At 53.0% G+C, this 15260-nt stretch overlaps 2 protein-coding genes across 3 annotated transcripts; both read right to left on the bottom strand.

The window, feature by feature from the left end:
• Positions 1–1462: 1462 nt before the first annotated feature.
• On the bottom strand, positions 1463–3970 carry LOC123188137 (uncharacterized). Of its 2 annotated transcripts, none has more exons than XM_044600182.1 (2): positions 3219–3970; positions 1463–3070 (listed from the first exon to the last, which is right to left on the bottom strand). In XM_044600182.1, the coding sequence occupies exon 2, from the start codon at positions 3031–3033 to the stop codon at positions 1708–1710; it is 1326 nt and encodes a 441-aa protein (XP_044456117.1). In that variant the 5' UTR covers positions 3034–3070; positions 3219–3970; the 3' UTR covers positions 1463–1707. The 2 variants fall into 2 exon arrangements, with proteins under 2 accessions (XP_044456117.1, XP_044456115.1); XM_044600180.1 differs by having other exon boundaries at positions 3474–3970.
• An 8079-nt stretch (positions 3971–12049) lies between these two features.
• Positions 12050–14907, bottom strand: LOC123188136 (U-box domain-containing protein 4). Its single transcript, XM_044600179.1, has 2 exons — positions 13542–14907; positions 12050–12704 (listed from the first exon to the last, which is right to left on the bottom strand). Exons 1-2 carry the CDS (start codon positions 14829–14831, stop codon positions 12609–12611), a joined length of 1386 nt encoding a protein of 461 aa, XP_044456114.1. The 5' UTR covers positions 14832–14907; the 3' UTR covers positions 12050–12608.
• Positions 14908–15260: the final 353 nt, after the last annotated feature.

The raw sequence follows: 15260 nt of genomic DNA, 5'->3' as shown, positions 1-15260 counted from the left end.
TCTAGATGACAGTCTAAATACTAGAGCTATGTACATACTTCTCTGGGTAACCACCAAGTCCAAATCTCTTCAGGACTCAAGCATAAAATTTTCTTCTGGCTAATTCTAGATGACAGTCTAAATACTAGAGCTATCTACATGCTTCTCTGGGTAACCACCAAGTCCAGATCTCTTCGGGACTCAAGTACAAAAAAAATTCTTCTGGCTAATTCTAGATGACAGTCTAAATACTAGAGCTATCTACATGCTTCTCTGGGTAACCACCAAGTCCAAATCTCTTCAGGACTCAAGCACAAAAATTTCTTCTGGCTAATTCTAGATGACAGTCTAAATACTAGAGCTATCTACATGCTTCTCTGGGTAACCACCAAGTCCAAATCTCTTCAGGACTCAAGCACAAAAATTTCTTCTGGCTAATTCTAGATGACAGTCTAAATACTAGAGCTATCTACATGCTTCTCTGGGTAACCACCAAGTCCAAATCTCTTCAGGACTCAAGCACAAAATTTTCTTCTAGCTAATTCTAGATGACAGGCTAAATACTAGAGCTATGTACATGCTTCTCATGGGTAACCACCAACTCCAGATCTCTTCAGGACTCAAGCACAAAATTTTCTTCTGGCTAATTCTAGATGACATGCTAAATACTAGAGCTATGTTAAAAAACGAAGGGGTTTTATCAAAAAAGGAAGAGGAAGATCTTGGGTTGCTTAAGACAAGTACTATGTTGCTTGTTGTCAAGCTTGGATAAGAGATCACATGTAATCTTGTTATGGCTGTTTTATTCCTAGAGCTGGAATTGGTTAATTTTTAACCGGTCCAATGATTGTTTTCCTTTCTTCTCTTTCTTTCCCCTCCTATTGTAACTTACTCATACTTTTATAGTTTTATATATACCTTCAAGAAAAGCTTTTACATAAATTAGTAGGAACATCGGAATCAAACAGATCTGATGTTTTCTTGCCTCGGCAAACTAGGCACCGCAAAATTGCTGGCGAGGTCCATGGTAGCATATTAAGATGGAATCTCCTTGGTGGACACTACAACTACAAAACCAGAAACTAGGAAGTAGGGAGAAGAAGATGAGCTGGATTGAAAGGGAAAGAGATGACATGATGATGGCTACACAAGGTTCCCGATGCGCTTCAACTTTCCACATCCACAAGCCATCAGGCAGGGTGTTTACACACATCTTCCCGACAAGATCAGCATCCCTGTCGATCGTCCTAACCCTTGAGCATGATCTGCAGAATCATCAAATACCATCTACAATTGGAAACATCAAACATGGAGCTGGCCACTACTCTGTTGCTGTCTCACGCCGCTCTGGTTGATACTACCTATGAAATTCCTGCAAATTTTAGTGCGTTTCAAGCGGGACCTAAGAAGATTGCAGACATAGCAACTCACATTCAGATGTCTATACTCTCCTTTTTTGCGAATTAAAAGTAATTCAGATGTGTATACTCAAGCAAAAGAAGCCAAGCATTTCTCATTAGAGTAGCGATACATTAAAAGTAAGACATACAGGGCAGCTAATTTCCGCATGTGTCTTGGGATCTGACGAAGCCTAAGTAAAACAACAGCATGAGAAAAGTGTTATTCCTCTGCGCTACCAAGTTTTCAGCTGAGACGGATGGCTGCAAATGCCATCTTCTAGTCCGGGGTCCGTCCGGCGGCACTACTCCGGCTTCCTTCCTCCTAGAACTAGAAGAAGGCTCGGCTTCCGTAGAACACCTTGGGAGATTTCTCCTGCGCAGCCCCGGCCGTCGGTTTCTTCGTCGCCGCGCTCGAGTCGGTGCCGCTGGAATCCGTGGGCGAGGCGGCGGCGGGGCCGCTCCCGCTCTTGTCGCTGCCATTGTCCATGTCCAGCGGGAGCTTCATCTTGGCCAGCGACTCCGTGAACTGCTGCATGCTCTTCATGTACATGTCCATGATCTCCTTCTGGTTCACCTGCACCTCCTCCGCGAAGTTGAAGCTCATCGCCGGCGGCGGCTTGTCCACCGCGTTCTCAGACACGGTGCTGGGCGAGTTCACCGCCGGGCTCTCCTGAACGGTGGGAGACGAATCGACCTCCGCCGCGTCCGAGGCCTTCTCCTTCTGGCCTGCTGATGAGAGGGCGTTTCCTGACGGCTCGGACGGGTTGGACTGCGGGGTGGCCGGGACGGCCGCGGCCGGGGACTCCGTGGTGGACACGCTGCTGGCTGCCGTCTCGCTCCGGAAGGCGCCGGCCGAGTCGGCGGTGCTGTAGTCCGTGGAGAAGCTCTGCACGACGCGCACGCCAGCGTCGTGGGACTCGGTGGCGGCGCCATCCACGTCCTCCGAGGTCAGGAGGCTCTCGGAGCTCTGCGTTTCCATGGCCGTGCACGGCAGCCCAACATATTCCGAGAGCATAATCTGGTTTTCCTCCACAAGATTCATGTCAGGGAACTCCATGTTCTCGTAGTCCTTCCCTGCGCCAGCGCCGGCTCCGCCGCCGGCGTTCTCGCACTCATCCGGATCGGCCAGCGCAGGCTTGGGCGTGGGCGAGACGGGAATGACATCGGGCACGACCCCGATGTACGAGAGCTCGAGCTCCAAGAACCCGGCCGGGGAGTGGAAGAGGTCGTTGGTGGAGAGCGGGAACTCGCGCGCGAGCGTGCCACCCTCGGCGGCGACGACGTCCGGGAGCGGCACGAGCGCGAAGCCCAGCAGCTGGTCCTGCAGGTAGTTCTTGACCCGGCTGAGCATCCAGACCTCGCAGCGGAGCGCGGCGTCGACGTCCCCCGCGCGCACGCCGACGCGCACGGACTGGTCAAACACCGGGTTGCGGCCGCCGCCATTGATGACCTGCGTGGACGCCGCCGGCGCGCCCTCCCCCGGCAGCGAGAGGCGCGCGTACACGTCCTGCTTGTGGTAGATGCAGATGTTCTGGATGTCCCGCGCGCTCCGCACGTGCACGTCCACGTACCCGATCAGCTCCCCGCCCCCGTTCGTGGAGGCGGCCGGCGCAGAAACCGCCTCCATCTGCTGCTGCTGCTGCTGCGACTCCATGATGAAGAAAGCACCTCCGCCGCTAGCTCCTCCGCAACTGCAACCAAGAAACAAGCACGAATCAAACGAAATCCATACAAGATTAGCGTTAATTCCCCAGCACACAGGTGGGAGAGCAGCTGGATGGTCAAAATCCAAGATTAGGTGCGCAAGCCGGAGATAAGGAACCGTCGGCGGACGCTTACCACTGTACAGCGAACCAAACCGGAACCGCACACCAGCCAGCCAACTCGATTCAACTCAACTCAACTACTCAAACATCAACCGGAGATAAAGAACTCCTCAACAAATTTCCATGCCAGGGAGAAGTCGATCGATGCATAGGTAGGTCCCCGTCCCAACCAAGGGAAAGCGCAAGCAAGAGCTCAAATCCCACGGAAAACAAGGAAGCAAACAAGAGGGGGGGACGTCCCTCAGACTCAGACTCAGAGCGTGCTTACCCAGCGTGTGTCTCGTCTGTCCCGGCGGAGAAGAAGCAGCAGCGCCACTGGAATCAGGCGGGGTCGGGAGAGAGGGCGAGGGCCGGGACGGGACGGGAGGGGCTCGAGGACGGATATAACGCCAAAGTCCAAAGGGAATTAGGGCAGTAGCACGGGATTTTTTTATAGCCCCCTCCCCGCCCTCTGCCTTTCTTTTCTACACCCTTTACCTAACTGCGCTCGCTTTTATTGCCTTGTTCGGCCTTAGCCGCCAGCCAGCCAGCCTCCACAGACAGTCCACAGCACAGCAGCCTAATCTACTCCTACAGGCAGGATGATTGATAATCTAACCGGTGATATTATTGGCACGCTTAGCCGTAGATTATTCAGATCACGCAGTGGTAGTGTTCAAAAGCGGGCGGTGCCGCGGCCGCACACTTAGCCGTCAGGAGACTGCGCACGTTCCGGAGGCGTAGAAAATGGGGTGCCGCCGTAGCTTTAGAGAGCCGGGCGCATATACGGGTGGAAAATACGGGAAAGGGGTCGCGGGCAGGCGGGGAGCGCTTTGTTGCGCTGCTCTTTCAAGTTTCCACGGTGCGGAAAAGTCAGAGGGATTCTGCGAGCGCAAGCGGCCGCAGCGGGCCGGCCTGGGCTTGGAGCCTTGTGGCTGGCCGCAGCGCGTGACGGGGCCGGCCAATGGGGCGCCGCCACCTCCCTCCGTGGGTGGGCCCGCGGCGTGGGGGCGGGGGAGGCCTTTTGATGGGAGGCTGCGTTTCGTTTTTGTTTTTAATTGACGAGAACCGTCTGGGCTCGCTGAGCAGGAGGAAGGAGGAGAGGTTTCGCGGGTGGGTGTGGGTGTGGTTGTGGTGGGGCGCGTCGCTGTCAGTGGGGGACCCGGCGCGGCCGCACGCTTGCGCAGAGTTTTCAAAGCGGATATCATCCGCTTCTGCGGCCGCCATCATTCCTCGCCCGCCTCTCACCGATCCGAGGATGTATCCAATGCACCGATGCCGCAGAACATTTCAGAAAATCCGAATAAAATCTAGAGCTCAACTAATGCTATGTACTACGTAGTATTAATTGTTGAATTTGTCATTTTCTTTTTCTGAGCTTATCTTTCAAATTTTATCTTGAATTTTCATGACAACCTACATTTGTGTTGTGTGAATGTGCTAGCTTTTTTTTCATAATATTTCGACGCGAGTGCGGTGCACCAGATATTCTCCGATCCATCGATCGCTTGCTCACTCGTCCGCTGCCAAGGTGTTATTTTTACTCAATGGCCCTGACAACTCAATTATTTCGCCGTCTGGCCCCGCTTTAGCGTCTAATATCTTGGCGTCTAAAGTACCCGTGGAGTCAGAGTTCAATTTCTGGACTTGACATCGGTGCTCACATTTTTCTGATTTTATTTCAGGCATTCCAACGAGACGTTCTCGTCGATTATGAAAGAGTCTGTGACGACTTCGTTAATCTCAAGATGATATGCCGGCTCAGTCTTTCGGAGATGCTCATATGGGTAGGGTGTTCGTCATGTGTTCATAAAGGTGAATGTGTGTATATACAAGTGTCTACGTCTATATTGTGTTAAAAAGACAATAAGAGGATTGACAAACCAACCTATGATTAGATGGTTATAGGAGAACTGTGGTATCCCAAACTCATCAGGGTCAAAGTATAAGACTTGATACTGGTGCTCATATTTTCCTGTATTTATTTCAAACCTTTCGACAAACTGCATTCCGTGAGAGATGTTCTTGTCGTCTACGAAGGCGTCTGTAACGATCATTCTCAAGATGATACGCCACTAGAAGGTGCTTATAGGTAGAACGTTAAATAACAATAATAATAATAATAATAATAATAATAACAACAACAAAAAATGAGGATTGTTTCTGTCTGTCTGTCATAAAATTACCGCTGAAGTTGGCAGAAATTACAGCAATGCCACAGACAAGTAAAAAACCGGTTCTCTGTACTACGCCCGTTCGTGCTGCCCGCACTGGGTTAATGGGCCACGTTTGACCTCTGGGCCGGCCTGCCTCCTAGTGCAGCCCATTAGCTATTAGGAAAAAGAAATTCTCACAAAGAAAAGGCTGTTATGAAAAAGAAAAGTGAGTTCCTACAGCTCGAACCAACACACAACCTCACACACCATCGTGTATTTCTTCCTCTTTGAATTTTCCTGTCCGTCGATAATAAGTACCCAAAAAATATTCAAAGGTCCTGTTGTATTTAACACATTACAGAGGCTCATACATATCCATATACACTCATCTCTATAAGTATACGCACGTACACTATATCCCTACGAACACCTCTGCTAGACTGAACCAGCACATCGTCTTGAGATTGACGAAGTTGCCACAGACTCCTTCATAGTCAACGAGAATATCTTCTCCCACTGAACGCACACCGCCAGAAGGCGCGAAATAAATTCAGAAAAATGCGAGCATCCAAGTTTGAGACTTGGACTCTAGTGGGCAGAGGATACCATAGGTTGGTTCGCATGACTTGTCTTCTTACCACTCGTGTCCAATTGGGACTCATGCAAGATTCGTTTTTCAATAGCCCAGAAATATGTAGTCCTCACTTCATACAAAGCAGAATCCATTATCTTTATATATATGCAAAGTTGCCCTAATTTGCTGCCATGGACCAGCATGGGACGCCGTCATCATCCCTGATGCACCGAAGCTCACCTAGTTGAACCCTCACACCACTAAGAATGCATTAAGGAGTAGAATCCATTCAAACGAAGAGGAGCTCGAACCATGTATCATTGAGTACGAATTTGATCGTTCAATCTACACCTACCACTACAAGCCCACGACATGCTACTTGGGAAACTTTTCAATTACTTGCACGCATCACCTACATTTCGCCAGCCTCCTAGATATTGTCAATCATCATATTACTATTATTGTCTGCGCGCACCATGTTCCATCCCATCGACATACATGACCCGGATGTTTCCAACTCCAAGCAATAAGGAGCATGTGTTGGCAATACTACATGTTTTGAGAATTGCTGGTTGGAATATTGGAAGTAAAAGTCGCATATCACTAATATTGGAGCACCTAAATCTCACTTCATGGAATATTAGAGCAGAAATACTGGAACTGCGTGATTGACACCAGGATTGTTTTTTCTTCTGCATGTATGCTACATCCTCACTTTTTGCATCACGATATATTTGATGAGATCTAATCAAATTATTTGCAATGCAGTGTAATGCCAGTGATTTGGTGTCCAATCCTATAAAACCATCTCGTTCGTAACTTTCACTTATTTGACTGGCAAAGAGGTAGATATTAGGAAGGAGATATGAGGTGTCTCTGAAGTTCATCATCTAATTCAAACATCACAAAAGATGAGAATTATAATTCAAAGGGATTAAATACTAACCTGCTAAATTCTTTTAGAAGAATTAACCAATTAGTATCTCAGTGAGTAACTTTGAACTAGCTACTAATTTTAAAATGTGTTTAGCTGCTAATTTTAAAATGGGTTGGCGTGTTAAAAGAGAAGGCGTAGAGCCATGAGAGGTCTTGACGATGCTTATTGAGTTAGAGGTGTGTGATTTTTTTCACCCGTTGCAAATGCACGGGTATATTTCTTAGTAACATAAACTTCATTATCCGGTACTACCTCTATAGCTTAATATGAGGCGTTTTTGGACACTATATGACAGTGTCAAAAAAGATATTATATTTTGTTATGAATGGAATACATTTTTGGCACTAGGATGAGCTAAGATGTTTTTCATTGTCCAGATATATAATTTTATTGTTAAATAAGAAGATATCTACATACAGAGAGTTGGTCCAATGTATAGTAAAACCCAAAAGAAAAAGCCTAAATTACAGACGAATCTGGATAAGGCCCAAGAAAAAAACAGCTGTTGTTGGTCACCAATCCAAGAGAACGAATCGACATAAAGACCACACTGAAACAGTGCTACTCCCTCCGTTTCTAAATATAAGTTTTTTTAGAGATTCAACTATAGAGACTACATTCGGATGTATATAGACGTCTTTTAGAATATAGGTTCATTCATTTTACTCCGTATATAGTCTATAGTGAAATCTTTTAAAAGACTTATATTTAGAAACGGAGGGAGTACTACTAGTAACTTGCAAAATAAAACCGTCTGATTATTCTAAACCCCGGAATCAAATGCCTACGTGGTGCCGACCGCGCGTGAACACGGAGTAGTAATAATGAAGCGCTAGTACAGTAGTACTACTGGCAGATGCAGATCAGACGTAGCCCTCCAACGTTCGACTCAGAGAATCGAAGAGAGGTGCATGCACCCGGCCGCAGATTTCTTCCACTTTTTCCCCTGGTGAAGCAGTATCGCCTGCATTTTATTCCAAAGAAAAGGAAAAAAAGAGTATTCCATCGGCCACCCGGCGTGCAGGATATGGATCGAGATCCAGCCCATCTGCCGCTACAGCGAATTCTGGTTGCCATGGCGCCTAGCCTAGCCTAGCCTGCTTGATCATCCAGCCCATGGTCTGCGCCTTGTTTGATCATCACGTGTACCGTGTACGGGGCGAGGCATGATTGGAAGCACGGAGTACTCCCTTCAACTTTGACCGTAAATTAACTATCAAAATTGATTACGGCGGGAGCAAAAAATATATCAGTGGATTCGTATTTGAAAGAAGTTTTCAATTATATAATTTTTTTTCCGCCGCGGTTGGTCTCATTGTTTAAATTTATGTCAAAGTTAAACATCAGGATGCACAGGCACACTATATTTTAGAATGGAGAAAGTATCGTTTTGCTGTGCAATGCTAACCGTGTGGTGGTGCCACATGACGGGCGTTGGTAGGCGCCGGTGCAAGTGAGAAGGACGGGGGGTCCGGCGCCGGTGCAGCCGATCACGTGGTGTGACTTGCCGCCAAAACGGTCGTCGCTTTCCACTTGATTGAATGCGTGCGCCATGCCCGGCCGGTACGAGTCGTCGCGATTGACATGATGGAGTGATGGATCACAAACGTTGGTGACGCCTAGTTAGTCTTTAGAGCAACTTTAATGGAATGACCCATTTCGTCCTTTTACGTTCGTTTGGATCGGCGCGGATAAAAGTGGTGGCCCAACGCGTCGACCCAAACTTAAATTGTATCCGTCTAGTGTCCGCGCCGACCCATTTCCGACTCAAAATTATGCCTGGAATGCGTCGGCGCGGACGCGCCGCGCGTCTCCTCACCGTCCGCCGCATCCACACTTGGCGGCCACCCAACCGCCACTGGTTGTCTTATTTATGATGACCACCGACAACGGGCCCACGCGTCAGCCAGTGAAAGCGTCCTTTTTTAATCACGCGTGCGGCGGGGTCGGCCTCATCTACTTCTCCCGTCCACATCTGGCCTCACACCACTCCCTTTGCTTCCTCGCCGGCGACCGCAAACCCTAGCGCGTCCATGGGCCTCTTCGGCAGCAGCAATGGCAAGGGCAAGGGCACCCCCGGCGCCTCGTCCTCCCGTGCTCCGCTCCCCCCCCCCTCCTCCTCCTCCGGCGGCGACGCGTTTTCGCCCTGGTCGCCAGCGCCTGCACATCCCGGTGCACCAAGCGCGGTGGCACTGGAAGTACAGGCAGCCATTGTCGTACCCCGATGTCACGCTGCCGCACCGTTGGCATTTGGATCCGCAGCGGATCCCGGTGCCGACGGTTCCGCGTACCCAACGGGCGCACGACGACGAGGTGCCCAGGCGCGCGCAGCTCACGCCGGAGCAGCGTCGGCTGCCAGAGTACGCCGCCGACTCCCCCAACTGGGAGGCGTGGTTCGCCCTTGAACACGAGAAGCAACGGCGCTCGGGTATCGACGCCGTCCCGCCACCGTTCCCACCGCCGCCCCCGCAGGTAGAGCCGGAGGACATGGAGGCGGAGGCGGAGTACCAAGCCGCCCTCAAGGAGGCCCTGCAAGACGCGCACTGAATGGGCTGGAGCAAGCCCTTGCCCTGTCGGCGGCGGGGGACTCCGTCCACCCCCCGCTCTTCGTGCCACCGTCGCCACCCGTCCAGCCCGAGCCCAAGCCAGAGCTGGAGCCGATGTGTAAGTTCCCCGCCTCCACCCACTTGGCCAGAGGAGGCCTACTGGTGGACGGGTCAGTATCGCGAGTGGGTGAGCGCGCCTTCCGTCCACTTCGCCGCGACGCCGGAGGAGGAGGCGGCCCACCTCGCGCGATGGAAGGATCACTGGCTCCGCCAGGAGCAGGCCGACTGCGAGGAGCAGATGCGCTACGAGTCCATGCTCCAACGCGATGCGGAGGCGCTCCGACTCGTGGAGGAGGAGGAGGAGCGCGCGGCTTGCCGCAATGTCGCCGCCGGAGGAGGCTGCCCTGGCAGCGTACCAGGCGGCGTTCGGGTGGGCTGGCCCTGCTCCAGTCGTCATCGACCTCACCGACGACGGCGACATCGACGACAAGGGCAAGAGCAAGGCCGACGACGTCTAGGGCAGCGTGCGGGGCGGCAGCAGGCGGGCACAAACTTTTTTAATGTTTTATTTAATGTTTATTAGATTTAGGTGGACTTTGGACGGCGTTTGACCGGCCACTTCATGTTTAATTATATTTATTTCGTGCAACTTGTTATTTTTTTTCACGGCGGCACATTTGGGTTGGCCTTCCTGTTGGGCGGTCAAGCCGATCCATTTTAAAATACGAACGCGCATGTCCGCCTGGCCGACTCAAACGAACAAAAAACATACGTGTCTGTTTGGGTCGCCCCGTTGGAGTTGCTTTTACGTACCTTGTCTACTTTCATTGTACTAGATGGAGTGTTAGTATTTCTCTTGGTTCACTAGCTCCCTTCACTGTCCTTACGTATTGGCTAAGACAGTTGAGTGACTGGAAACAACACTGAACGGAGAAGGCCGTCGCTTGACGGAACACACAAGACTTTCGGCACAGGGAGGGGGCACCGTACATGCGTGAGGATGGATTCGGTGGTTCACCGTGCATTCAACAGGGCTTCGGTCCGTGGCCCGGCCGGAAGACTGGTGGGCAAGGAGGAGGTCCCGGCCGCACCAGATCCATGGTCCCTGTGAAAACGCTTGACCCCAGAGAAGAAGTGCGCTAGTACAAGGCAACTGCACCGCCTCGCGTCCGCAGTCCGCACGCACATGGCCGGCCAGTGCCGTTACGTACGGAGCAGCATGGGGGGGCGTCTCCATGCGTGGCGGGACACCATCATCATTCATTCATCAATCGCTTCCGCCATCACCACATGAAAACAAAGACGAGTTTGGCGGGCGTCCACGGCGCCGACGTTTCGCAAGTTTCTCCATCGGTGCAGCCCCCGGCACGGCCTCTCTCCCTCTTTCTTTCTTCAGGCTTCGTGCTGCAACTGGGCGTCGGCACAGCGCGCGTGCGTACGCGCGCAGTCTGTCACGCGACGACGAGGACACGAGCTACCGAACGCGCGAGCCCGCGTGAGCGTGTTGGGTCGGAAAAGAAGAGCGAGCGGAGCGGGTGATCTATTTTACAGATCACGGGCCGCTATAGTTTATGAATGAGCGCCAGGTAGGTAACGTCGGCTGCATATTTTATGGCCGGCGGCCGGCTGACTGACTGATGCCGATGCGCGACCCTTGTTGGCGAGCCGTCGGCGGCACCTCCAATTTGGAATGTACTATTCATGCATTTTCTATGTGCTGTGCTGACTGACCACACGGGCCACACTTAGCAGCATAAGTTTGCGAGAGGGCTTGCTCACGCTGTTTCTGACTCCAGCACAAAAACACAAGTGGTAGTTGCGCCTCTGAAAACTCCAAGCTATGGACGTGCATCTGCAAGCTGTTCCGGCTCAAAAAACAGAGATAAAAGACCCACCAAACCAGGGTCAAAACATGGCCTGCCAGCAGAGTCAAATAGCCTACGCCCTCTTCGCGTTGCCACTGGGTTGGTAAATATGAACACACATTTCCACCGCAAAAGCGAGCGGTCAAGCAGATAGAATCGGCGTCAGCGTCACTGTCACGTCCTAGTAAGCCATAGCTATAAACAACAACAGGAACACGAGGAGCGGGTCAGCTCTGGAGACCGGAGGACGCAGCCCAACAGCGCTCAACTGTGCTACGTCCACGGAACTTCGCCATCCCGATCCGTTAGCTAGGCGGGTCGTACTCTGACGCTAAATCAATGTAACAGGCGGCAACTCGGACACGCGTCACTCGGCCAGCTAGCCAAGACAACGACCCGAGATTACGAAAGCTGTGCGACGTACCGCCGGTCTGGGGCTTGTCCTCGGAGCCGAAACCTATCGCCAGCATCGCACGAACCCTTGCTGCCAAGGTTCGGCTGGCATTCCTGATCTTTGGTTCATGTGTTGCATCAGGAACCAGTGGTCGGGACAGGCCTATGTCGATCAGTCACAAAGGGGGCCACTAGTTATGACAGCCAGCCAGCTTAATCTTGAATGAATTGTTGAGTGCAACCATGGCATACCACACTGGCATGCATTGGTTCGCCATAGCTGTGTTTACTGATCATGACCGCACCGCAGCTATCGCAGTGAACCAGTCACTGGAAGCAGCAGCTTCCATATGGATTACATCAGGTAAATAAGCTGAGTGCCGGAGCTACAAAATGGTAGAAACAGACCAATTGGAGCAGGAGAAATCGGGGAACAAACAGTCTGCGAAACTAGTCACGCTAAAAGAGATCATAAAACGGAACTGGGGGGATTTGGACTCCAAACATCAAGTAAAAAAGACATGGTTTGGCTATCCAACATTCCCCTATAACCTCGCGAAGCCAGGCCGGCATTACCATATTACCGCCCTAACATACATCCTGTACACAGCTACAACCCGACACCACACATATAACCCAGCAGCAATCCATGTCCTCTCCTAAGATAACCTGGATGCTCCTCTCAACTGATGTTAGTGACCAACCATCTAACCTTCCATCGCTCGCTGTCGCAGACCACATATGTATTCACATAACCCAGCCAAGAGCCGGCCGTTATTTACACATGATCATCGCGCCCCGTCCCATCCATATAGGGCTGCTCTGTTCTCGACGCCAAAATCAAGAACGGAGCCGGCGAGGTGAAAGACAAACCAAGCATTACTTTCTGCATTTCACCATACCAGTGCTGCATTACCTAGCCAAGCTCGTAGCTTCGTCGCATGACCAGCGCGTCACCGAGCCATGCTCGTAGCTGCGCCGCCTGGTCCGGCTCGGCAGCCACCGCCCCCTTGTCGCTGCTCGCGCAAGTAACCTAGCAAGGTCTCAGACTGCAAATCACACAACCAAACGTATAAGTGGCTTGGAATTCAGGAATGATTTTCAGCTTGAGCAAAATATAATATAAGGCATACACGGGGTGTGATCCCTCTTTTCGAAAAAAAATAAGGCACGCATGAGGATCAGATTAGCCATGGCAAAGTAGACAGACTCTAGTGGCGAAACTTATAATTATAAGCACGTACACGAGTATTTCAGTGGGAAATCTCAAGCACATGGTTTCGCACGGAGTTTTAAGCTTGCCCGGTTTCTAGTGACACCAAGCATTGTTTACGGAATTTTAAGAACTGTAGTTTTGACTTGGTGGCCTCTTTGATCTGTAGGAGAGAGGGCGCTCATCCTCCTGTACTTCCAAGGTCTAGCAGATTCAGGACTGTACTCAACAAAGTGTGAAATTAAGCAAGTGCGGATCTCGATCATGTGAACTGAATGTACAAGTCAACACCTCCTTGATCAGTAGTAGTACAAGGCAATGCATACAACTAGCGTGATGAAACACGTGTTGATTTGGATGTTTTTGAAGACCAGGTAGTAGAAATCTACCTAAACTCAGGTACACGCACGCTGTCATTCTACCGGTCCAGAGTTAATACATTTTCCAGTACTGTCAATCGGACTTCAATCAAACTCTAACTGACTAATTCGTTGCACACTGTTCAGTACAATGACAGTGGCATCAAAAGCTCAAACCTTACACTGACAAGTTAAAATATTGATATATGAATGAGTACTCGTACTAATCACCAATTGTTATCGCTAAAATAAAATTCGGCAAACCACATCCAATTTCAGCATAACATTTGTAATGAGAGGGTTAGAACGTATACCTTGTGCTTTGCACGAGCAGAGCCGGACTGCGAGAGCGCAACGAGCGGTGGGATCGCCCCTTCTCGGACGAGAAGCGCACAATTGCTGGAGCACTCGGAGCACAGCTGAAGCAGAGCGACCACGGCGAACTCCTTCTCCCTCGCAGGGCCGTCCTCGATGGTCTCGACCAGTGCGGGTATCCCACCGGCTTCCACCACAGCGTCGCGGCCCTCGGCTATGCTGGCGAGGCTGGCAAGGACCACCATTGCCTTCTCCGACGTCCCGGTGCCGCGCTCGCCGATGAGGTGCACGAGCGGCACGACGGCTCCGGCGCTGACGGCACGCTCCTTGTTCCGGCGCGCCGAGCAGAGACGGTAGAGCGTGGTGAGCGCGTCCTTCTTTCCCCGGGTGGAGCCCGCGGAGAGCAGCGCGACGAGCGGCGCGATGGCGCCGCACGCGCCGATGGTGGCGCGGTTCTCCTCGATGCCCGACAGGCTGAGCAGCGCGCACGCCGCATTCTGCTTGGCGGAGGCCGTCCCGGTCCGCAGCGCGTAGACGAGCGGCTTGATGGCGCCCGCCGCCGTGATGGCCGAGCGGTTCCGCTCCTCCAGGGACAGGTTGAGCAGCGCCGTCACGGCGTTCTCCTGCGCCACCGGGTCGGTGCTCCGCAGCAGCGGCACCAGCGCCGGGATCGCCCCGGACACGCCGACCAGCTCGCGGATGTCGGAGCGGTGCTTGGCCAGCAGCCTTATCCTGGCCGCGGCCGCGCGGCGCGCGTCGGGCGCGGCGTCGGGCCCCAGCGCCTGCACGCACGCCAGAACGAAGGGCTCCACGCGGTCCAGCGGCGCCGCGTCCGCCGACAGATCCATGGACTCGAGGTCGTTCAGATCCACGGCGGCGAGGTCCGGCGCGTCGGATCTGAGCGTGGCGGCGGCCGCGGCCAGGCGCTCGAGCTCCCCGGAGATGTCGGAGTTGAAGCTGGAGTAGTCGGAGAAGTCCCGGGACAGCTCGAGCATCTCCGTGGCGGCCGCGTTGGCGGAGGAGGACTTGGCGACGGCCGCCGGGTGCGCGGGCCCCGCGGTGGCCGCCAGCTCGCTGAGGCGGAAGTCGATGACGGAGTCGGTGAGGTTCTCGATGTCCGAGTCCCCCTCGTCGGCCGCGGCCGCGGCGCGCGGGCGGGAGCTGGGCCCCGGGGGCGAGTCCGGGTGCAGCAGCGCGGAGCGGATGGTGCGCATGGAGTGGCCCGGGCGGCGCGGCGCGCACGGCGTCTGCTTGTGCGAGAGGATCTGGGAGCCGGCGAGCGACACCATGGCTGGCTGGCGTCGGCGGGCGGAGTGATGATGGAGGGAGGGGGGGGGGGTGGTTGGGCTGCCCGGTGTCCTGCTAAAATGCGTAGACGTATACGTACGGTGATGCCCGTGCGCGGACACAGTTCACCCACTAGGCGCGCGCCGTGGATCTTTGTAGCCCCCGCCTCCGGGTTGACGACGGCCAGGTGTCGACGCGCCGCTGAAAATCTCACCCCGCTTCCCGCACTTGTCGCGTGGCGCCGCTCGCCGATGACGTGCGGGGCCCCGTGCGGAGCTGTCAGTGGGAGGAGTGTGCGGTGCGGCGTGGGGGCAAGGCAGCAGTCGGGGAGGAAAGCGCCATGGGTAGGGGCAGTGGGCAGGGGCTGGCCACCGCCGGTTTACTTTACTTTTTGGTGGCCGTGGAAGCAAGGAATCGCTTGTTTTCCGTTT

This window comes from Triticum aestivum, chromosome 2A (assembly GCF_018294505.1).
Source record: "Triticum aestivum cultivar Chinese Spring chromosome 2A, IWGSC CS RefSeq v2.1, whole genome shotgun sequence".
Taxonomy (NCBI): domain Eukaryota; kingdom Viridiplantae; phylum Streptophyta; class Magnoliopsida; order Poales; family Poaceae; genus Triticum; species Triticum aestivum.
Note: the sequence above shows the minus strand (reverse complement) of the source record. Positions and strands in the feature narration are given on the sequence as shown.

Excerpts from the sequence above, each read along its gene's own strand:
- LOC123188136 (XM_044600179.1), bottom strand. The coding sequence starts at position 14,831 with ATGGTGTCGCTCGCCGGCTCCCAGATCCTCTCGCACAAGCAGACGCCG. Across the intron at positions 12,705-13,541 it reads CTGCTCGTGCAAAGCACAAG|TCTGAGACCTTGCTAGGTTA; the intron begins GTATACGTTCTA and ends TGTGATTTGCAG.
- LOC123188137 (XM_044600182.1), bottom strand. The coding sequence starts at position 3,033 with ATGGAGTCGCAGCAGCAGCAGCAGCAGATGGAGGCGGTTTCTGCGCCG.